At 35.1% G+C, this 25,123-nt stretch overlaps 1 protein-coding gene across 1 annotated transcript; it reads right to left on the minus strand.

The window, feature by feature from the left end:
- Positions 1 to 1,905: 1,905 nt before the first annotated feature.
- LOC128640091 (glutathione S-transferase omega-1) lies at positions 1,906 to 25,123 on the minus strand. The gene is made up of 6 exons (XM_053692425.1): positions 24,938 to 25,123; positions 23,160 to 23,268; positions 19,118 to 19,340; positions 14,592 to 14,693; positions 13,183 to 13,289; positions 1,906 to 2,466 (listed from the first exon to the last, which is right to left on the minus strand). The coding sequence occupies exons 1-6, from the start codon at positions 24,966 to 24,968 to the stop codon at positions 2,313 to 2,315; spliced, it is 726 nt and encodes a 241-aa protein (XP_053548400.1). The 5' UTR covers positions 24,969 to 25,123; the 3' UTR covers positions 1,906 to 2,312.

The following is a 25,123-nucleotide window of genomic DNA, read 5'->3' on the forward strand; positions in this document are numbered from 1 at the left end:
GAATGGTCTATAGATGTATATAAAGATGTGACATCAACAACCATTAATCTATAATTAGCCTTCCATTCAATTTTGTCAATTTTATTGACAAATGAGGTAGTGTCCTGTATATAGCTTGGCAGCTGGACAACTAAGGGCTGCAAAAAAGTGTCAACAAGCTCGGATAAGCCTTCATTTAGAGACCCTATTCCAGCAATGATAGGTCTGCCGGGAGGAGATTGGGAATTTTTATGCAGTTTTGGAAAATGATGAAAGATAGGTGTAATAGGGTGGGAAACTAACAGTTTTTCCTCAACTGACTGCGAGATGATGTGACGTGCATATTTTATAATGCCGGTAATTTCTCTCTGAAACTTATTAGTTGGATTATCTTTCAACTTAAGATAAACATCTTTTTGATTCAACTGCCTGTATGCCTCAGCAATGTAGTCGCCCTTATTTAGAACGACTACATTGCCGCCCTTGTCTGATGGCCTAACTACAATATTGTCCATTTGAGACAATTCTCGTAGGGCCACTTTTTCCTTTTGTGTTAGGTTAGTGTGTTTTGTTTGTCTTGTTTTGGACACTTGCTGATCTAGATCTCTTAATCTAATTTCTACCGTTTTCTGGAAAATATCTATCACTTTTGATCTTGCTTTATAAGGGTAAAATGTACTTTGTTTTTTATATGTCTTAAAGAGATATCACTTTCTTTTAATCCCTCATTGTAAGTATCATTCCCTTCTTGCAAAAGTTTATTTAGATCCCTTAAGGTGTTTAGTTTGGAGAAATTAAGATCAGATACAGGACCTATATTATGTATTGCTGCGTCATACTCAATACTCAGGTCTGTCTCATTTTCTACCTCACCCTCTTTTCTAAAAAAGTGCTTTTGCAAAGTAATTTTTCTAGTAAACCTATTAATGTCTAGGATAGTCAAAAAAAGACATTAAAATGGTTAGAGGGCACAAAATTAAGACCTTTGGACAATACATTTACTTGACTTGAAGTTAAAATTTCAGAAGACAAATTAACAACACTATTATCTTTTAGGCATATTTCTTTCTGTGATCTCGAGTTAAATAGAAACACTGGCCCAGTACCAGGATATAGATTCATTGTGCTCCTGTCTGTGGAGTTACCTAGGATTCAGCATTGATTGGCTAAGATGCATGTTTGTCAAAATAACTGAAATAAGGGACAAGCAGAGACTTAGATACAAGATAATCAGAGGTAAAAGGTGTATTAATATAACTGTTAATGCAAAACTGGGAAATGGGTAATAAAAGGTATTAGCCCTCTTTTTTAAAGGGACAGTCTACACCAGAAGTTGTATTGTTTTAAAAAGATAGATAATCCCTGTATTACCCATTCCCCAGTTTTGCATAACCAATAGTTATATTAATATACTTTTTATCTCTGATTACCTTGTACCTAAGCATCTTCTGACAGCCCCCTGATCACATGACTATTAGTTATTATCTATTGACTTGCATTTTAGCCAAAATTAGTGCAGTGTCTTCCACAAGCGTGATCACAATGTAATCTATATAGCTCACATGAACTAGCCGTCTCCTGTTGTGAAAATCAAATAAAAAAGCATGTGATAAGAGGCTGTCTTTAATGGCTTAGAAACAGGCAGAAATTAGGTTTCAATGTTATAAAGTATATTATTAATATAACAATGTTGGTTGTGCAAAGCCGGGGAATGGGTAGTAAAGGAGTTACCAATCTTTTTAAACAACAAAAATTTTAGTGTAGACTGTTCCTTTAATGTTGAACATATTCACCTAAAAATCATATTGAAATGTAATTGTGTTCTTTTGCAATACATGGTTTGTATGTCAAAACGTAAACCTCCAAATCTATATTAAAAAAAAAAAAAAAAAAAAAAAAAAACACATCTGCAACCAACTTGGTATATATTGTTCAAATATGAAATTTTAATGGCTCTAATAAAAATAAATCACAATTGTCTGAATATTTTATAGAGAAGCATTACATACACAAGCTAAACATGATTGTTTACTAACCCACACATTTCATACAAACACTAATAATCTTACTATTGTCATTGAAAAGTGTTAGGTTGTAAGACACTGGCATCATGCAATAATTTCAACATCCCTTGGTATTTAGATACACATTGTTCTTTCATAAAGTATTACAGAAAAAATAACCTAAAATTATTTCATAGCTATAAAAATGAGAAAACAAGTGCTCTTTTTCTGATCAGCTTATAAACAACATACCATCAATTACTGCTTTTCACAAGAAAAAAAAAAAAAAAAAAAATTAGTGCAAGACAGGCAAATCGGTGGCTGCTGTGTTTATAGGCCATAATCAGCAGCATCAATATTGTCTTCTGAGTATAATTTGAAGAAACCCAAGAGAACTTCTGGTTCAGTATAAGTTGCTTTGACAGCTGAATCCTTCAGCATGAGTTGATACCATTCGTTGATATGTGGTGTTTTATTTAAAGACCTGTAGAGCAAAAATAAATAAATATATTAAAAAAGGAAGAAAATATAAGTACAGTGAGACTGAAACAAGGATACATATTTTGCTAATAAATTTAAAAGCCATGTAGCTTAAAAAGGACCAGTAAATATATTAGATTTGCATAATCAACAAATGCATAGAGAAAATGCAATAGCACTTATTTATTAAGATGAGGGCAGACATGTCCGCCCAACATCGCTAAATGCTTGTGCAATGCTGACCCCTGCAGATTTGCAGCCAATCGGTCACTAGCAGGGGGTGTCGATCATCCCGATTGGGCTGATTGTTGTCTTAAGACCGCTGCTTCTTAACTTATGTTTCCGGTGAGCCTGACGGTATTCGCAGCATGTTAAATCGGCCCCTGTCTCTGAACTTTAAATTAGTAGATTTTTATTTTTTTTGACGAATTTTAAAGTTATGTCTATTTCCACTGTATCTCCCCCTGTATCATGTGACAGCCAATCACAAATGCATATACGTATATTCTGTGAATTCTTGCACATTCTCTGTAAGACTGTGCATTTTGTTAATTGAAGTAACTTGGAAAGTTGTTTAAAATTGCATGCTATGTCTGAAACATGAAAGTTTAAATTTGACTTGAGTGTCCCTTTAACATGCTAAATTATATCTTACATCAGGGCTCGACAAACCCAGGGAGCCACTGGCTCCTAGAATTCTATGCCTGGCTCCTATGTTTTGGGGTTAATCTCCTTATATCTATATACAAATACCACTACCTGGCTCCTAAAAGTATGTCTGGCTCCTAACTTTTAAACAGATTTGTCGAGCACTGTCTTTACACGTAGGGGCATATTTAACAATGTGCCAGAGAACATAAAATTAAATAACGTATCATGTCCGCTGCACATCGATAAATGCCGACAGCATACGCTGTTGGCTTTTATCATTGCACTAGCAGTTCTTCATAACTTCTGGGCCTAAGTGAAGTATGGTTATACTATGAGAAAGGCTCGCCGGAAACAAGGGGCCTCAAACGCCATACGGAGCTTGATAAATATGCCCCATGGTCTTTTCTCATAGTATAACCATGTATAGAAGTCACTTAGGGCCAGATAACGAGTGGAGCACTAAAAGTTACGTACAAGCGGAACCTCCCCCCCCCAAAAAAAAAAACCCACAAACAAGGGGGGGGGGGTTATCACGGGTGTATTGGGTTTTTCACTCATATTACAAGAAAATACTATTGCTTAAGCGCAACTGAAGTTCATGCTTATCAGCATAGCACATCCTCAGAGCTCTGGTTAATTGTTTTCACAAAAAAAAACAAAAAAAAAAAAAACACACATTAAAGTCCAGCTACACTCATAACATAATAAAAATTTAAAAAAAAAAAAAATTTTTGCACAAAAAAAAAAACTTAAGGATACATAAACACATACAATATCTCGTTAAAGAAAGGCACATCGGAACAACCAGTGGCCCGGCACTTTCAGGAATCCCAAGATAAAGTAACGGACCTCAAATATAAAATCATTGATCATGTCCCTCCCATGAACAGAGGGGGGGGGGAGGGGAAATCGCAACAAAGAGAGGCCAAATGGACTTTTCAGCTTGACACTATTATGCCAAAGGGTCTTAATACCCATTTAGATTGGCAGGTTTTCTTATAATTATATTTACCACCCTTGAGAGCCATGATCCATCTGACACTATCCCATATAGTTTCCAGCTTGGTTAAATATTCCGTTTTGTCTCTTTACATCTATATATTATGTTGATAAATATTCTGATATTTATCAGTTGGAATGCAGATATAACTACGATATACTGTTATCCCCTGGCTTTGTTCAGCATTTATTGCTTTCTTCTCTGATGCCACTATTAACATGATGGTATATTTTCGACAGCAAGTCTGACTCGTAGTTCTCCTCTGTCTCATCTGACTTTAATGACTGGCTGTCTACCCACAGACCTTGACTACTATACTTTGTTTCTGGTAGTTACTAGGGTAATTATATGATAACTACTTTTAAGTATTGTGGCTCCTGTAGGGGGGCTTTAGACCAGCTCAACCAATCTTTGTCAACTTTGTTAATTTAGCTACAATGTCCTCTTGTACGATCACACTTGCTCCACATTCTTAGAATGTATTGTGGTTCTGTTAGTGTTTGTTACTATGGTAACCACTCGTAGTCCGGAAATGGACAGCGTGATCCGACACAAGGGCACTACTTAGCTAACATTTCCACATAATTGTGCTGTCTCACCATGTTCATGCTGTTATTGTATTCAATGTTTTTAATTGTTTTTCACTTAACAGATTATGCTTTGGCAGACGCACGCTGTTTAAGATGACGCCCATGTGGGGGCATGTCTACTAAGGAGAACGTGATGCTCTGCTTTGACACTTATATTCGGGGTGGTGGTAAGTGTAACTGTACACTGTTTGTCTAAGGACGAGTCTGATACTCGAAAACGTTCACAATTAAAGTGACTTTTGGTCTATATTTATTTATGAATAAATAGAACATTCTTCTATGCTAAGAACATTGGAATGTGAAATATTCATATTTTCACGTCGGGATAGCACACTTGAGAATATGCAATAATTTTTGCACAAGACTATGTTTTTTTGTTTCTCCATGGAAGGGAATACGTTATCACATGCACAATATTCTAAGTTTGGCTTTTTACACGTGTTGGGTTAGGGCGAGAGCGAAAACTTTATTTTCAACTTGTAATATGAGCGCTACCCGAGGTGCAAAAAGCTTACTTCTAGCAGAGTTAACACTCGTTAAATACTGCTCCACTTGTAATCTGGCCCTTAAAAAGGGACATTAAACACTAAATAAATGCAAGATAAAATGATGCATTTAAAGAAAAGATTAGTCTGAGAATAACATGTAGATTTTTTTTTTTTAAAGCTTAGTTATTTAAATAGTAACGAAATAAGTGTAAAATGTTAATGTCTATAAAACAATGGGCTGCCATGTTGTAACTTAGGTTACCTTCTCTGCAGTGGCCAATTAGGGACAATAATAAATAGGTCACTAGAGTGCGCAGCCAATGGCTCTTTAGAATATAACAGTGTTCTGCACGTCCATTTCTAACAGGATCTGAAATGTTAACAATTTCAGAATAGAATTACATGAAAGGGAAAAAATAAATAATGAAAGTATATTGCAGTTTGTTGTTTTTTTTTTTATAAATAAGATTTATATTTAATATCTCAAAGTGTTTAATATCCCTTTAATGTTTAAACTGAATAAAAGAGTAAAAGATTTTTGGTATTTCAAAATCAATCTCCCTGGCATTAAAGTGAAGTTAAACTTTCAAAAAGGAGTGCCTGTTTTTTAAAAATACTTTTAAAAAAAGGGGCACTTTCATTCATGAAAGTTTACATTTCACCCGTTTTCTTAAAATATACCTAACTTTTCTTCTTGAAGGTGCTCTAGCGCTTCACCAGCCCGTCGCAAGCCTCTTCATACATCAGAAATGACGATTCCGGGATCCTCCAATCACGGCTTACCCCTCCCGTGATTGGAGGAAGCTGGTTTAGTCATTGCTGGGTAAGTTAACCAGGAAGAAGCAGGAGGGACATTGTTTCAGAATGGCAATCTGGCGTTTCAGAAAAAAAAGGTATTTTTAAAATATGGTGCAATATCAATTTTTATGAATGAAAGTGCCCCTGTTTAATAGTTTTTCTAAAAACCAGGCACTCTCAAATGTAAATTGACCTTCACTTTAAGGGTGGAGTATTTTCAGAAATTCATTGCGGAGTGATTTAAAATTAAAAAAAAGGCAAACTTTGAGCTGTTGCCACACAGGAGGGGGAAGAAAGAGTAGGGGGGGGGCAAGAACTTCCCGTGGCAGCTTTGCCACAGAAATCCACAATCTCCTTGCTCTTTCTTCCCAGTTTCTCCCACCCGAATGTGACAGTAGCATTGCAGCCGACTTCCCCACTGGAGAGCTATTTGACCTGCTGCAACTACCATGTAACTTGCAGGGGACCATGCTATAGTCCACAGGTGGAGAGACGGCACGGCCTTGCTATTCTCCAGCACATATGTGATGGAGACAGGGTAGCAATCTATTCCTAGTCCTGCCTGTGGAGTTGGAAAGAAGGAGAGGCAGCACACATTAACCAAGTAAGTACAGTGCAGCACCTCTGTTCCTGTGAGAGGAGCAGGATGAATCTTGTTACTCTTAATAGTTTATTATAGCATTATAAAGGCTCAGATGGAGAACCTATCAGAGGTGTTTGCCTAATGTGTTAACATAATATATACAGTTAGATTCTCCCTACAGTTGTGTGCTGGATAAATTAAGGGGACCATCTGTAGTGAGAGACTACATAATGTTAACTCATTATGAAGCATTTCATTATTAAAAACTTAAGTGCCACAGTTTACTCAAACCACAGTTTACTCAACCCAAATGCCTTCCTCCTTCTTCTCTCCCATCTTTTTCCTCACTCCCTTCTTTCTTCCCTCGCTCCTTCTCAGGGAGGAAAAGGTATGAGATGCATACAGGTTTAATTTAACCCACCTGAGTGTGTGCAAGTGTTTTGCAAGCCCTGGTTAACATTTACTTGGGAAATGCCATGACGACAAAAAAAAAAAATAAAAAAAAAATGTAATGTTACACACTGACCAAAAAATAATTATGGCCCAAAACCTGGGGGAGGGCATTGTTTGCAGAATATTGAGTAGCTAGTGCAGCATAAAACCTAAATAGCCACAACCAAATAGTTGGCTCCAGGGAGAAAAAAAAAAAAACAAAAAAAAAAAACAAAAAAAAAAAAAACACAAAGTGTTGCTAAGATCAATGCTGGCCATGTTTTGGTCTGGTTCCATGGCCACAAGAATAGAATGGAGCAACATATTTTAGAATTAAAAACGCAGGGTTTTGAAGTATGGAGTTAAAGCAATTTTAAGTGGAATCAGTCTGTAAAAATGTACAGACTCTGACCCGATATAACATCTTAATAAAATACTACTTTATTGAAGTATCTTTACCTTTTTATCTATTTTATGTCCTTATAAAGTATATAAATCTAAAAAGGTAGCCTGAGGATTCTAATGGTGGTGACGAAAATTTCTCATGGTACCATAGAATATTAGTAAGTCTACAATTATTGATATATACACTGAGCATTTACCAAAGCACGGCTAAAATAAACAAAAAAACAAACATAGGTGAAATAACACAAACTGCTACTGAATGCATGACAGTACATAAAGCTGCAATCAGGAATAGGGACATTTCTCAACCTGTCCCAAAACATTTTATAGAATATGGTCATTCTCTGAGTCAACTAAAATTTCAAGTAAAAAAGACCATATACCAAATCTAAAAAAGGAGGGGAAGATAAAGGGCGATAACAAGAGGGGGGTATGGTGAATAAAGAAATTATGAACTATATATCCAAAAGGGTCTCAAGAGATTTTAACTTACATTTGAGATATAGATATAAAAAAAAGCCTTATTTTCATGCTGGCATAAGATGGGGGTTACCAAAGAGGAGTGGGGGAGGCTAATCTCTACAGTAAAGCTAAAATTAACCATTTAAGATACCCAATTAAGTCCTTTCACTGCCGGGAATAGTAGAAGTGTGGTGCGCAGCTGCAATTAGCGGCCTTAGAATTGCAAAAAAGCAATGGCAAAGCTATTTCTGAACATAGGGGATCCCAGAGAAACTTTTACAAACAAACATTTGTGCCATGATTGCACAAGCAGTATGTAAATAATTTCTGTGAGAAACCCAAAGTTTGTGGAAAAAAAAAAAAAAAAATGTTACTTTATTTGATTGCATTTAGCGGTGAAATGGTGGCATGGAATATACTGATAGGCTTAGATCAATACCTTGGGTTGTCTACTTAAAAATATGTGTTTTTTTTTTTTTTTTTTTTTTAAACCTATCAAAACTATAAACAAGGCTCTATTTCTGTTTAAATGGAGTGATCGCAAAAATGCTAAAAATTCTCTATTATTTCAGACAAGTTTTTGTCTGAAAGTACTGGTAGTGAAAGGGTTAAATAGTTTTATTTAACTAAAACTAACATAGGTTTCAATTTCATTTTCAGTTTGCCCCTCTCTCCTCACCCTAAAGTCCTTGTTCAGATCTATTTCACTCCAAGCAATTTTCTGTTCATTGAGCTTGTTGAAACTTAAAAAAGGGACAGTCAACTCAAAATAGGTTTAAACTTAATATGTAGCACTCGGAACCTATTTACCAACGTAGCCCAATTTTCTCCTATAAACAGTTTTAAAGTAAAAAGACTTATGATTTGCTCCGGTGTCATTTTGAAATGTCTGCCTTCCCCCTCCCCTATTTCGTCACCAGTACGTCATCTGCCTGTGATTGCAGTAAACTTTTCTATCCTACACATTCCCATGTTTGGCACATGCGCAATGTGCCGATTTTAGTCAAGGGGTACCTTTGAATCTGGAACTTCATGTAACCGCTCAGTAGCCTAGCGGTTTTCCTATGCGAGATGTGACTAAAATCAGCGCATTGCGCATGCGCCAAACACGGGAATGTGTAGGATAGAAAAGTTTACTGCAATCACAGGCAGATGACGTGCTGGTGACAAAATAGGGCAGGCGGACATTCCAAAATTACACCGGAGCAAATCACAAGTCTTTTTACTTTAAAAATGTTTATAGGAGAAAATTGGGCTACATTGGTAAATAAAAAAAACGGTTTAAACTTAATATGTAGCACTCAGAACCTATTTTGGGTTGACTGTCCCTTTAACTGTAGGGGATCAATAGGATTAAAAGGACAGTAAAGGTTACATTAAACTTTCATGATTCAGATTGAGCATGCAATTTTAAACATTCCAATATGTTAGTATTATCTAATGTGCTTTGCTCTTGGTATCCTTTGTTGAAAAGCATAAATTGGTTGCTTAAGAAGCAGCAATGCACTAATGGTAGCTTGCTTCTGTGCATATCATATGTCTCTTTTCTTTGGCCCACCCAATGTGTTCAGCTTTCTCCCTGTAGCGCCTTCAACAAAGGATATCAAGACAAATTAGCAAATCTAAAAGTGTTTTTTTTAAAAAAAAAAATAAAAAAAAAAAAAAAATTTTTTATATATATATATATATATATATATATATATCTCTATATCTATAAGAAAGAAACAGAGGCGCCACAATGGCCTAGTATCTGTCTATATGGTATTGGGCTATGGTTTTTTGCTTTTTATCCATACACAGATAATGGGACTGTTTGCTCAGATCTACAGACCTGATAAGACTGTCGGTTGGTAACAGTGAGCTGGACTACTGCAAAGTTCCAGTCTGCCTCGCTAGCACCATTGGGTCATCACATTTGTGAGAATATTTCCAACAACGTCATCTGTTTCCGTGGTACTAGGTCATTGTGGCACCTCTTTTTCTTTTAGATTACCAAGTACCAGGATTTGACCATCCTTTGACAGAGAGCTGCCTTCTCCAGGATTATATGGACTTTTTGTTCAGTTTGTATATGCTGTATATATTCAGTTTGTATATGCTGTGTAGTATAGATTTTTGGAGTAAGTGGGAAGCGCCCCCTATGGGATTTTGAGAGAGTTTTGGCACATTTAAATTTTTTTCTTTTATCTGAATCATATAAAAAAAAAAAAAAAGGGGTTATGTCCCTTTAAGGTCTTTTTCTCAACTTTATATGTTTATTTTATAAACTCTTTGCCATGAATTAGAATTTTTATTTTTTTCATTTCTGCAGACACAAATTCACAGTTGTGAAAACTACAAAACCAAGAATTTGTGCCAATATCTTCAACCCCAAAATATCCTAACAGAAACCTCTGGGAGAGCAGTACATTGTAAATGAATTATACAGCTTCCTGCTACACAATTAAAAACTAGCCCTTATTTCAGGGTGAATAACCTTTGGATTAAAAAGTATCTTAAATATAAAATTATCTTTAGATAGAGATGTTGCCTAAAAAAAAAAAAAAAAAAAATCCTAATTTAACCCCTTAAAGACCTGTTCATCACTGGGCATTACGTTTTTTACTGCCTATAATAGCTCAGATCTATTATAGCCTCCCTCCCACAGGCTTCCTAAAACCTTGTGAAACCATGCTATTGAAAAAAGAAGACTCATACAGAGACCAGCAACATACAGGATACATTGCTGGTCTTAAAGCGACACTGAACCCAAAAATTTTCAATTGTGATTCAGAATTTTAAGCAGCTTTCTAATTTACTCCTATTATCACATTTTCTTCATTCTCTTGCTATCTTTATTTGAAATGCAAGAAAGTAAGTTTAGATGCCGGACCATTTTTGGTGAAAAAACCTGGGTTGTTCTTGCTTATTGGTGGATAAATTCATCCACCAATCAGCACAGTTCTGAAAAGCTTAGATACTATCTTTATTTGAAAAAGAAGGCAAGAGAATGAAGAAAATTTGATAATAGGAGTAAATTAGAAAGTTACTTAAAATTGCATGCTCTATCTGAATCACGAAAGAACACATTTGGGTTCAGTGTCCCTTTAAAAAAAAAAATAAAAAAAAAATAATGAAAAACATTGGATATTTATCCATCCGTAACTTAGGACATTTATGAGTAAGAGAGGAAAGGGGGGAGGGCGCAGGTTAGCCATTATAGCAAGTGTGTTTGGTTTATTACTTGAGAAAGGCATATACAAGCACAGTACCAAGTCTCACAGTTGATGCAAGGTGACAGAAGTCAAAGTTATGCAACAAAGGTTCAGGATCAGACAAGTCAGGTGAAGAAACAAGCTTACTCAGGAACAAATGCACAGAAAACAGGAAGTGGGTGGGTTTGAATAGATAACGAATTACAGAATTTAGCACACCTTAGTGAAGAACATGTGCAGAAGAAAAGAGATAGGAGCAAAGACAACACAGGCTAAATCTGACAGAAACCCCAAAGAGCAAATACAGAACAATAGCCCCAGACTTAAACCTGCCCTCAGTCTAAATCTGCCTGTGTCAGACTTCTTTAAGCACCTGGGAGCGACTGACCTACCATAATTACTAAGAAGCATGTTAAAGGGATAGAAAAGTCAAAATTAAACTTGCATGATTCCGAGCATGTAATCTTAAAACACTTTTAAATTCACTTCTCTTTTCAAAAAGGTGCTTTGTTCTCTTGGTATCCCTTGTTGAAAAAGTATATGCACATATCCTACACTAGTAGGAGCTGCTGCTAATTGGTGATGCACACATTTGTCTCTTGTGATTGGCTGACTAGATATGTTCATCTTGCTGCCAATAGTGCAATGTTGTTCCTTCAGCAAAAGGATAACAAGAGAACGAAGCAAATTTGTTAATGAAGTAAATTGGAAAGTTGTTTAAAATTGTACGTTTTATCCAAATTATGAAAGAAAATGTTGGTTTCCTGTCCCTTTAACCCTTTCAGGACAGGGTCATTTTGTCTACATCAGAACAACGTTCCCATGTAGACAAATTGAAATCCCACGATCATGCACGTGATTTCAATGATGGCATCGGGTCAGAGGGGGTGTTCCTATGAATCTAGGCATGCCCTTCAGACCAGGATCCCATCCAGGAAGCGCCATTGGCTTCAGGACAGCCAAACGGCTCAGGCATTCTATTCCATCCTAACGGCACTAAAGCCTGGCGCGGTTAGGACGGAATAGAATGCTGCAACGGTGTTAAAAGGTTAAGATAAGTTGTGATAAATAGGGGAATAAGGACATTGATTTGGGTATTTTGCAGCATGAGGTTTAGGACCACTTAGTTTAGTAATTCCCAGGAGGAGGGGGAAGGCATGCATTTAATTTCAATATGGTGGACAGGTTGAGCGTCAGTTATGGCTAAAGTGAAGTGTAGGCTCAAGGTTAGGTACCAGTGTATCAACGCATTAAACCTATAATATATGTGCCAGGGGTATAGTGACTGGGGTTAGAATCGCCCTGACAGCTGGTCACAGCAATATCCAGTCACTAAAATAGCTACCAGGAAAAATCTTGGTATGTACCTGTAGGTCAGCTCCGTTTTATTGACTTATAGTATAGTATCTAGCCCAATGCATGTGTGAAAGTGGATTAATGGTGCACTGAAAATATGGGTTTTCTAGAGGGGGTTTAGAAAAAATAAATACAAAAACCAAACAGAACAAGAGATGACAGGAGTGCAGGGAAAAGTAAAAAAAAAACAAAAAAAAAAACACACAACTGTATAAAGTGGACGGAAAAGTAAAAGGCCAGTGATCAAACAATATGAAATATTATTAGCAGGAGAGCCAGAGCATTATCAGGTAGAGTGTAACAATTAAACAGTTTACAAGATGCTCAGACTCTTAAAGGGCTATGAAACCAAATTTTCTCTCTCATGATTCAGATACAGCATGCAGTTTTAAACAACTTTCTATTTTACTTCTATTATCAAATGTATTTGTTCTCTTGGTATCTTTGGTTGAAAATCAGGGATATAAGCTTAGGAGCCTACCCCTTTCTGGAGCACTATATGGCAGTAGCTTTGCAAGAATGTTATCCATTTACAAGAGCACTAGAGGGCAGCACTATTTCCTGCCATATAGTGATCCAGACGCCTTCCTAGGTATCTCTTCAACAACGGATATCATTGGAATGAAGCCAATTTGATTATAGAAATACTTTGGATTTTTTAATTTTATGTTCTGTCTGAATCACACAAGAAGAATGTTGTGTTTTTGCATCCCTTTAAGGATATCAGTTGATTCTGCTAAAATAGCCAGGAGGTGACTTACTCTTTCATATCAAAAATTGTGAATCGCTCAAACCAGGGCCAGATCATGTAGTCAACCATCGACACAGAATCTCCTCCAAAGAACAGAGTGTTCAGTTTGCCTAAAAGCTGAAATGCAAAAATATAAATAAGGATTTCATGTTAAACTTTGTTTAAACAACAATGTAATAACCAGTATCGACTAGCTATTAAATAGACAATGGCACTCTATTAAAAAGGGTCATAAAAAAAATAAAATATGTTAGATATAAATGTTGTATTTAACGATTGCAGGTGTGTGTCTGTTTTTTTAATTATATTAGTTATTTGAGGATTGAGTGTAAAAGATTGTTTTTATAAAGTAATGGGTACTGCCATGTTGAAACCCGGGTTTCCCTTTTCAAATCTTTTTTGTGAAGGACAATTAGGGACAAATTAAAAAAAAATTAAAAAAAAAAAAACTAATTTCCAGGGGGGCTGCAGCAGCTGGATACAATTGGGTTGTATAGGGTGCCTATATAACAACAATCTGGCATATAATATAATATATATTAATATAATTCTGAAAAAAATATTAAGGAGTATCCCAGTAATCCCTTTTAGAAAAATGAGGAGTGCGCATTCTACTAACAGAAAAGAGTTAGCCCCTTAAGATGGTGTTGCAGCCTTCTCTGATAAAGTGTTACATTGATAGGCTAGTTAAAAAAAAAAAACAAAAAAAAAAACCACACGCACGATTCGGACAGAGCATGCAATTTTAAGCAACTTTGCTAACTTACTCCTATTATCAATTTCTTTGCTCTCTTGCTATGTTTATTTGAAAAAAAAAAAAAACAGGAATCTAAGCCAGCTCCTAAGCTTATATTCTTGCTTTTCAAATAAAGATAGGAAGAGAATGAAAGAAAATAGGAGTAAATTAGAAAGTTGCATGCTCTATCTAGATTATGATAGACAAAATTTGAGTTTAGTATCCTTTTAAATGGCACCAGTGTTCCAGTGTAAAAGTTCTAGAATCAACAGTTGGTATTTCCTTAAAGGGACACTGAACCTAACTTTTTTTTTTTCTATTGTGATTCACATAGAGCATGCAGTTTTAAGCAACTTTCTAATTTACTCCTATTATCAAATTCTTTTCATTCTCTTGGTATCTTTATTTGAAATGCAAGAATGTAAGTTTAGATGCTGCCCCATTTTTGGTGAAAACACTGTTGTTCTTGCCGATTGGTGGGTAAATTCACCCACCAATAAACAAGCGCTATCCATGGTTCTGAACCAAAAAAATTGCTTTCTTTTTCAAATAAAGAAAGCAAGAGAACGAAGAAAAATTGATAATAGGAGTAAATCATAAAGTTGCATGCTCTATCTGAACCACAAAATAAATTTTGGGTTCAGTGTCCCTTTAATATTATTTAATTATACATAAATTATTACCTCATCAAATTTAATGAACTTCTCCAGACATTCTGCTACTATTGGAGATGCATCTTCTTTATTTTTCTTTGCATTCAGGACTTTATACATCAAAGTAACTAACTGGAAAAAAAAATTAATAATATATTTTGTGACATCAGCTTCTTGACAAGTGTTTCAAGGAGGGTAAAGACCTAGTTTAATAAAAAAAAAAAAAAAAAAAAATTCTCATTGAATATTAAAGCCAAAACTAATATTTCATGATGGTCGGTATATAAATTTATTGAGAAGACATTCAAATATGCTCTCTGGAACATGCAGAAAAAAATAGTTAATGCTCAATTAAGTTGTTCCTTGATTTTCTTTTTAGGGTTTTTATTTCATCATCAAAATTAAAACGTTTATTGATTTGTCCAAGTTTTAAAGTGACGTCGATGTCTAAATAACCCAATAACACTATTAAAAAAACATTTTGGAATCAAAGCACATTAAAAAAGGGATTTGAAACCCAAAAACGTTTCTTTTGCGATTCAGACAGAGCGTATACAATTTTTTTTAAAAAAAGTTTCCAATTTACCGCATCAAATTTGCTTTGTTCCGAATGGTATTTTTTGTTGAAGAGATGCCTAGCTAGGTGTCTGGAGCACTACATGACAGGAACTAGTGCCGTCATCTACTTATCTTGTAAATTGCTAAAATTCTTGCAAAACTGCTGCCATAGTGTGCTCCAGAGCGTACATCCCTGCTTTTCAATGAAAGATACCAAGAGAACAAAGAAAATTTAAGAAGTAAAAATGGGAAAGTTGTTTAAAATTGCATTCTTTGACTCTTTAAAGAAAATTTGGGTTTCACTTTTTAAATTTTCCCTTTTAAAGAATTGAAAATCGGCACATTCATGCATTTTGATTGGCAAGTATGCTCCATGCATACACACAGTGTTCTTCCCAGGACCTTTTTAGTGGGTGCTCCACCCTGGTGATTTTATTTACCACCCAGCTAAAATTGTAGCCAATATTAAAATTTAAATTTTTATTGCACAAATTATCATTAAATACATATATGTGCAATTATGCCATTAATTTGCGCTTTGGATATACAATATTAAAAATTATTACACTGCCTCCACCCAGCTAATTCATAATGCCACCCAGTTGGCAACATTTTCTGTTGAGAACATACACATCTCTCTGAGACAACCATATGTCCTCACCCATGCCCACAAACTGCACACACACACCTATTGACCACCCAGACACACCCATAATCCACTCACTACCACCACATGACCTCGCCCCTCCCAACATGGCTCCACCCAAATACCCGAGTCCCTTACAACCATAAAGTAATTAAATAGATTTTGAAGCATTTATTTTTAATTGAGATACATCTTTTACTTTAACTGAGCCACAACTTGAAGGGACTTAAAAATGCAGAACATACTTATTGGACTATTGCTTGCCTATACCTGTGTGTTCAACACTCATACGTTGAAAGGGACATGAATCAGATTTTTTTTTTTTTTTATTCAGATAGAGTATGCAGTTTTAAACAACTTTCCCAATTTACTTCCATTATCCAAGTTGTTTTGTTCTCTTGGTATTCTTTGTTGAAGAGGACACCTAGGTAGGCCCAGGAGCTGTGGATTGGTGGCTGCACATAAATGCCTCATGTTATTGGTTCAACCAATGCGTTGAGGTAGCTGGTACACTGCTGAGTCTTAAACAAAGGATACCAAGTGAATGAAGCAAATTTGATCAAATTAAATTGAAAAGTTGTTTAAAATTTGTACTCTGAATCATGAAAGAAAAAAAAAAAAAAAAAAAAAAAAAAAAGTGTTTCATGTCCCTTTAAGTATGTGGGTTTTGAACACACCGGTATAGGCAAGCAATAGGGCAATAAGAATGTTCTAATGTATTACAGCAATTTCTTAGTGCATTTTAAATTTGTGACTCAGTTTCATGTCCCTTTAAATTAAGTTCTGGAGCAAAAATTCTGATTACACAAAAACCATGTAAACAAGAATATAATGCCTCCAGTTGGTGTCTGACGGAGAGAATAATGGCAAATCAACATTTTATTTCATCTAAGTATTGACCTTTGAGTAAACTTTAAAAAAAAAAAAAAAAAAAAAAAAAAAAGAGGAGGAGGTTTAATGAGGACAACTGCTCAACAATGAAAAGGTTTCTGACTTGTACTTAGTTTTTCACATGCAGAAATAAATTAGAATAGGACATTTAATTTAAATATGTTAGCTCTAATTTGCAAGCTATAGCCCATTTATGATGATGTAGGGTAAAAGGTGTGGCACTCCTAGCGGCCTAGTAAGGAACCTGGCAAACAAGTACAAGAATTAGGAGTCGCTGTAGGCCTTGTTTTGTTTTTGGTCTCTGTATCGCTTGCATGAAAAGGTGGTTAGTTTTGTTCCTTTCATTGCTTTACGGTAAAAGCCAGGATGCCACCTAAATGTGTTCATGAAGAACTTTTTAAAGGAGATGAACACGATTGAGAAGCGTTTAAGTACCTGAGAGTAAAATTTGCACTGCCGAGTGAGGCTAAAAATTGACCGAAGGAATCTTTGGTCTGCAAATTCGTCATCTTATTACGGATGAATAGTTTGGGCAAGCCCACAAAGTAATGAAAAAGGGCCTTGGGAAACTTTTCAATGTGTTGTGCATGGGTTCTTGGGTAACTGAAAGCTGGAAACTGTTGAGTTTGTGAACTACTTTCTAAAAAGTATCATCAATTAGGCTTCACATGTCACTCAAAATCAATTTTCTTGACTCTCATCTGAACTTCTTCCCTGACAACAGCGGTGCAGTGAGTGAGGAGCACAGTGAGTTGTTTCACCAAGACATTTTAGCAATGGAACAAATATATCAGGGTAGGTGGAACGCTTCTATGCTTGCTGATTAATGTTGGAGTGACAATAGATGCCCCAGAAGAGGAATACAAGCAAAAAACAACAAAAAAAAAAAAGGTGATCTCGTAAATAAGCCACTATTTCAGATAGTATTTTCAATTGTACGTTTTTTGGTTGTGTTATTTGCGATTGATTGAATGAAAATAACTCATTTATGTTGCATCAAGAAAATAGATTGTTGTAATATCGCTTTTCACTATGACTAGATTACTGAAGTGCAAGTAGTGTATCTCAAAAACTAGAGCTAATAAAATAATTCTGAAGTCATTTGTGGGGTTTTTTTTTTACGTAGGATTAGTACATTTTTAGTAAGTGGGAAAAAAAAAAAATGTTGAACAGTGTAATTAGCAGAAAGATAGATAATGAGGTCTGCTTTCCCTGCTAGTTCATCCCACTTCATTGGGTTGTTGCTTTAAGTAGCAGCTATTTCATATACAAAATTATACAGAAAGGTGCAATTCCCATGCATTGTAAAATCTGAAGCTGGTATAGCAAGTCATTGTAAACACATTAATTTTACTGTTCACTGGCCCTTTAAAGTCATCACTGGAGCAGTAATACTCTGCTGTTTTTCACCTCCGGATCAGCAAATAGCAGCTACATACATATTCTGCCCTAATTGGAACAGTGGCCGTGTTCAGCTCCATACTAGTAGTGCATTTCAGCTCCAGAGCTAAGTTTATTAATGTTTTAACTTCTTTGTTGAGGTCACAATATAACAATTAGAAAGTTCTAAAGCATTAGATGATTTTCTTTTAGGTTTCAGATACAGCAGGCAATTTTAAGCAACTTTCTAGTTTACTCCAATTGTCATTTTTAAAGTTGTTCTCTTGGAATCCATTTGAAAATGCATACAGAAAGAAGCGCTCTACCAGGAACGAACAACAGCTCAGTAGCTTGTTCTATAGCAAGTTACCACGCAGGCGCAGACTTTTAGCCACCAATCAGCAAGCTGTACCCAGGTGCTGAACCAAAAATGGGCCAACTTGTAAGCTTACATTTCTGCTTTTATAAATAAAGATAGCAAGAGAATGAAGAAAAATTGATAAGAGAAATAAATTTGTAAGTTGCTTAAAAATTGCATGCTCTATCTGAATCATGAAAGAAAACATTTGGGTTCAGCGTCCCTTGTTATACCAGCTGCAGAGTGTAAAATGTATGAGAAATTGCATTTTCAAATTTGTGTATATGAATAGCTGGTTTTGTGCTTTGAAATCACAACCTATTAAAATGAGTTGAACTTGCAGGACAAAAATGATTTTATCACTGTGTACACACTTCTTTATCAAGAGAGAATATTGAAACATAATAATTTTATATCTCTCTCCAACACCCCACTGGGAGTATAATTTATTTTGTTGGGTGTGTATGCACAGCTTGTCAATAGCCTATACATAAGTACAGAAACGTTTATTATATGTAGGGATACCACAGGCTAAATCAGCTATTTCAAATGCCAAAATAAGAGTAAAGGAGCTACTTGTAAACAATGTAATACACTCCAGCAGTTAAAAATAGATCATTGAGAACAAATTCAAAGATAGATTTTTTTTGGGTAAGCTGTCCGTTTATTTTAAAAGTGAGGGAGAGGAAATACAAAAAAAAAAAAAAAAAATTGGTTTACTACCTTTGAGAAATGTTCTACTATCATCCGCTGTTGTGCTCGTTGAAAGGGATCTTCAGGGTTTAACTTCTTTCCAGGAAAAGCCGCATCCAGGAAGTCACACACTATGGGTGATTCATAAATTAGCTGACCCTTACTTGTCTCCAGAGAAGGTACCAAACCGAGTGGGTTCTTCTCCACATACCACTCAGGCTTGCTCTTTAAGTTGATGTTTACTACTTCATGGCTTAAAAATAAAAAAAAATGGATACACAAAAATATATTAAATTAAACACATACAAAGTCTTGCACTCTAACGGCACAAAGCTAGATTAAAAGTTGCTACAGAAGGAGGGGGGGGGGAAGGGTGGTTTAATACCAGGAATATTCCCAAACTACTGAAATTAAAGCATTAATATATTTGTGATATTTTTTACAATATTCTTTTTGAGCTATACTCAGGGCTCTGGTATTTAGGTCTTTACTAATTAAGTATATATTGCTTTTATTTTTGTTGTTTTGTTTTTTTTATTGAGGGAACAGTGAAAGAAGATAGAAGTCTGTCACTATGTCATTCTGCGCTATCATGCATAAGACAGACAAGCAATTAAAACCGGAAAAAAAACTTGTATGAAAAATGTCCTTTAAAATTAAACTGATTTTGAAACATACAAGTGTGCCTGTTTTTGAGGAGTTCATACCTAGGGACAGATTACTGATTGGCCGGTAAAGACAACACCATCAGCAATATTGGTTCACTGTGACACTCCACAACCACTAAAGTATTTTACCCAGCGAAACATCAGCTTCTTAAAGTTAGAAAAATAAATATCTGATCTAGATCACAGGTGAAATAATCAGCAGAATAATAAAACATGGTTATTTTACCTGCTCTCATCCAAAGTAATCCTGAAAACCTGGCCTGTTGGAGAGGACAGATTTGAAAACCAGGGAGAGAGCATGCAATTTTAAAATTTGACTTAAAAACGTCCCTTTAAAGCAATCACTTTCAACTGCAAATACAGCTCTTACTAATCAACAACAACTCAATCAACATTTACTTTCAGTAAACTGTGAAGGAGAAAACCCAGAAGTAAAAAACAAATACATATTTCATTGTTTTCAAAACAAGAAAAGCAGACAAGATATTATCTAGTATCAGTTTATTGCCAAACATAGTTTTGAGTATATTCAACATTTGTTGTTCTGCAATTTTAGTTAATCACTAAGTTTCTTTGGTAGATACTGAATAGCAAGACTTTGTTAGCTTTATAAAATTATATACATCTATATCCTAAAAACCAAGCAAGATTTGTTAAAGGGCAGTAAACTTAAAATACCAGAGCGGGAGAGCGCTACATTCAGTTCAATAGCGTGATCTGCACTATGTTCTATTTACAGCGTGCCTGAATTATAACATTATCTTAGCAACAGCTTTCAAAATCAAAGGATTTTAGAGATTAAAAAAAAAAAAAAAAAAAAAAAAAAAAAAAAAAAAGTTGACCATACCTGTTCTGCTCTCCATGATCATCTGATTAGGTCTTTTTCAAAAGCGCTTTACGGGTGTGCTGTCTATTTACATTGCACCCGATCACGCTATTGAACCAAATGTAGCGCTCTCCCACTCTGGTAGCGGGAGCTCGCTACATTCAGTTCAATAGCAATATAGAGAAAAAAAAAAAAAAAAAAAAAAAAAAAAAAGAAGACCTAATCAGAAGATCATAGAGTGCAGAACAGAAAAGTTAAACCTTGACAGCTAAAATAATTTGATTGTGAAATCAGTCGCCAAGATAATGTTATATAAAATTCTGCAACATTATAACATTTTTTTTGTAATTTTATTGCCCCTTTAACATTCGTGAACCTGGAATACTATGTGTTTAACTCCCACACAAGGGTTTAAATGATCAGTACTGTTCAGGAACCACATGCAACTGTTAGTCCAGAGAAGACAACCACTGGTCCAATAAGCAGCAAGAGTTGCACAACCCACCTGCAGTAAAGAAAAATTAAACTTTCATGATTCAGATAGAGCAACTTTCCAAATTATGTCTCTCTCATTTGCTTTGTACTCTTGGCATTCTTTTTTGAAAAGCATAAATAGGTAGCCTCAAGAGTGACAATGCACTACTGGAAGCTAGCTGCCGATTGGTGACTGTACATACTGTATATGCCTCTTGTCATTGGCTCACATGTGTTCAGCAAGCTCCCATTAGTACATTGGTGCTCCTTTAACAAAGGATATCAAAAGAAAGAAGCAAATGTTATAATAAGGAAAGTTGCTTACATTTACATGCTCTATCTGAATTATGAAAAAAATAAAAATCTGTGTTTCCTGTCTCTTTAAACACATAGCATTGCAGGCTCACTTAAATTACATGCTGTAATGAAAATTAACGCATTTCAGTCTTCCATTAGAACAGCTATTTAAAGAGAATCTTGTTTGACAAGAAACTATTGACTAATTTATTAAATAGTAATAATTGGATAGTTGTGCTCTCGCCACCAATGGAGCTGTCAACCTTCTCAATAGCCAGTGGACATTAAATAGGAAGTACAGAATTTAAAGAGTGGCATTAGTATAAATTTTAGCTTCAACAGCGGTTAAAAATGTTTAACCAATTAAATAAAGATGTACAATATTTCATAAGTGCTTTAGAGGTACCGTATACTGTAAAATTGGTTTCCCCTTAATGTATTTCTAATGACTGTTATAGCAGCAGTAGAGTGTAAAATGTATGAGTAATCCATGATGTTTATTTTTGTATATGAAATAGCTTGTTAGAGCGCTTGTGATAGGGGCCCTGATTTTTCAATATCTCTCCACTAAAGTGAGATATTCTAAAATGATGCTCCAGCACTGCAAGATCCCTAGTGAAATATTCAAAAGGCAGATTTTGCTTTGCTTCTCCAAGGGGCGTTCCCTGCATTTCTGCATCTTTTGGTATTGAAAAAAAATCAGGGCCCCTATCACAAGTGCTTCGTAACATACAGACGCCAAACGGCGCATTGAAGTTTAACGGTTTTTGCTTCTGGTCAGATTGAATGAGATCCGGTGTGAATCCTATCTAAAAAAAGACTGCCAGTCTGGAATCTAATCTTTAACCAACCCAGAGAGTCGTCAGACACCATCCGGTGTAAGTAATACATTAACACCATATATTTGGAATTGTATTTGCTGGTGACAAGTCCTCTTGTCCCTTTCTCCTATACAGGACATTCAAATTTTAAGAAGATTGAGAGGAGACTTTTGTATAGAGAAAACTCTCCGATATCCGTATTTCTGTAAACGTACAGAGTGGTTTTGTTTGTTTACTACGCTGAACTTATTAACCCTCATTAGGGTACCTACATTGTGTATGCTGCTTTTATGTAATTTCTTTGTGCAAATTTTCTGTGTCAATTGATTTTTATTAAGTTTGGTGTGTAGTGTTTGTTGTGCAAACACCACTACATAGACTGTATATTTATTGTGTAGTATTTTTATACAATCTAGCATGCTTTTTATGTGTATTTCATTTTAGTGCACAATTTGTACTTTAACTAAAAAGACCGATATTAAATTAATTTTAATACCCTTTTATCCCACTTTATAAAATAAATGGAAAATCATCATCTGTAGCCATACTAGTTTATATTAAGCTATCGGAAGCGCCACAGATTTAAGTTGGATTAGCTATGTTAGAACTAATACCCTCTAATTATTTTTATTATCACTTTCTATACACACATATTCTTCCTTATCTCTGTCTGTAGACCAAACCAAATAGCCAGAGATAACTTCTCTCCTACCAACCATTCAAAGTGTAATTAGTATTGCTGGCTATGTTTATATATCTTTTCTATAGCCAACACTTAAGTATAGTTACCAGTATAGGTGGAGATACCACAGACAAAATCAACTTCAAAATGTCAAAATAAAGGTAACAAAGTAATTAATAAACAATGTAATACACTGTCAGGTAAAATGGATAACTGGGAACAAATTAAAGAGTAACATGTTACAGCACTGTCTGTTTAATAATAAATTAAAAACAAACAGACTATCTTATACAACTTTGCTTACTTAATTCCCTTGGCAACTAGAACCAGCCTTGCCCTTTGGGCATAAGGGCAAAATCGCATATTATAAAGGCGAATTGATCCATCAGGCACAGGTCCTGGAGCTGGACTACCTAAATAAAATAAAGATATTAAAGTTTTTAAATAAGTCTATACATAATCATGTTTAACAAATATCTGTGAAACAGATGACTCGTTCATATTTAAAGTGACAAAAGGATATTCAATTTAATAAAACGTGCATAAAAATAGAGCATTGCATAAATATGTTAACCATTAATTCTTGCAAATTATTTAAGCTAAAAGAGAAATTAAAAACCAACTTTTGTTTTATAATTCTAAATGCTGCAGATTGCCTAAATTTGCAGGTTACAGCATATGAGTTTTGAGGTCTTTAAGGAGAGTGGGGCAAGTGTGGTTCGCTTCACAAAAGCAAGGAGGTGTTTAAAATCACATTAAAAATGCGAAAAAAAATTAAAAGCAGCTGTGTGTTTTGTGTTTTAAGTAAAATTAGTTGTTGGTAAAGTAATTCACATTAAAGGGACATGGAACACAAAATGTCTCTTTCGTAATTCAGATAGAGCATGCAATTTTTTAAACAACTTTGTAATTTACTTCTGTTATTAAATTGTCTTCATTCTTTTGGTATCTTTTGATAAAAAGCAGGGCGGCAAGCTCAGAAGCCTGCATGTGTCTTGACACTATAAATTGGAAACTTTTTTTTTTTTAATTGTATGCTCTGTCTGAAATCACAAAACATTTTTTTTTTATTTCATATCCTTTTAAGATTCAACAGCTCTTTCAAACGCAACACTGTGATGCATTAGATGTCCTATAATCTTTACCCCGTTATTTTTTGTGATTATCTTACATATACCAATATACCATCCTTGGTTTCTTAAAAAATACAAAGTATGCACATAATATATTATAATTATGTGGCTCATAATTTAACATAAATTTGTTCTGGCACTCATTCTTACAATGCAATGTTAAACATACAAGATCTGCTCCTCTACAATTAGTCAGATGTTAACCATGTGTATGCTATAAACGGGTTGCAGGTGCATTGCATAACTTTCTTTTACAGCCAATATGACAGCTAAATGTGATATTTATTAACAAGCCAACTAATATTTAAACACTAACAACGGCTAGCTATGCAAATTTGATTTGCTAATAACATAATGCAAATGAAGAAAGCTTTCAACCATCCATGGTATATATAAGCAGCAATTGACAAGTATTTAATTTTGTTTATGTTAAATGCATTATGGAAACAAGCAGATTATTAAACAAAAAATCCAGTGGTCACACCTCCCCTTTTACACAGGATTTGTTAAAAAAAAAAAATGCATTGATTAGAAGCCACACTATGGACAGGTGTATGAATGTATCCTAAGAGATGTAACTATAGCACAAGGTGATACTTCTTTCTCAAGCACCTAACATAAAAGGATAGAAAGGTCACAACTGAAATATGAATGGATATACATACATATGCTGTGACTGTTCATGCACTAGTATTGAAGCACAGAGAGCTGGAGGTGGTGTGCATTGTGCCTGTAAAAGGTTTAAAGTGTCATACAAGCTACTGGTGGCTGAGAAAGTGTAGTGCTTTTATATGGGTCCCTCACAGAATATGTGTGTATGCTGCTGAAACATACATTTTACTAGGAGCATGTTTGCTAATGGAGTTAAATTGAAATACACATATGCACATTTCAAATTGAACCTTTCTATCCTTTAAACCTGTTATTTTTATGACTATCATATATTTACCTTTTCTCAAACTCTTTTCTGATCCAGTCATTTCTTCCGACTAAAGGCTGATACAGGGAGTGATGCAGTCTGCACAAACACACAAGTAATACAGCTTGCTTCTCACAGTGTCTGTGTGGTTGTGAACTACACCAGTCCTTCCCTGTCAAAACCAGTGCTGAAGCAAACTCTGTGAACTAGGAACTG

This window comes from Bombina bombina, chromosome 9 (assembly GCF_027579735.1).
Source record: "Bombina bombina isolate aBomBom1 chromosome 9, aBomBom1.pri, whole genome shotgun sequence".
Classification (NCBI taxonomy): domain Eukaryota; kingdom Metazoa; phylum Chordata; class Amphibia; order Anura; family Bombinatoridae; genus Bombina; species Bombina bombina.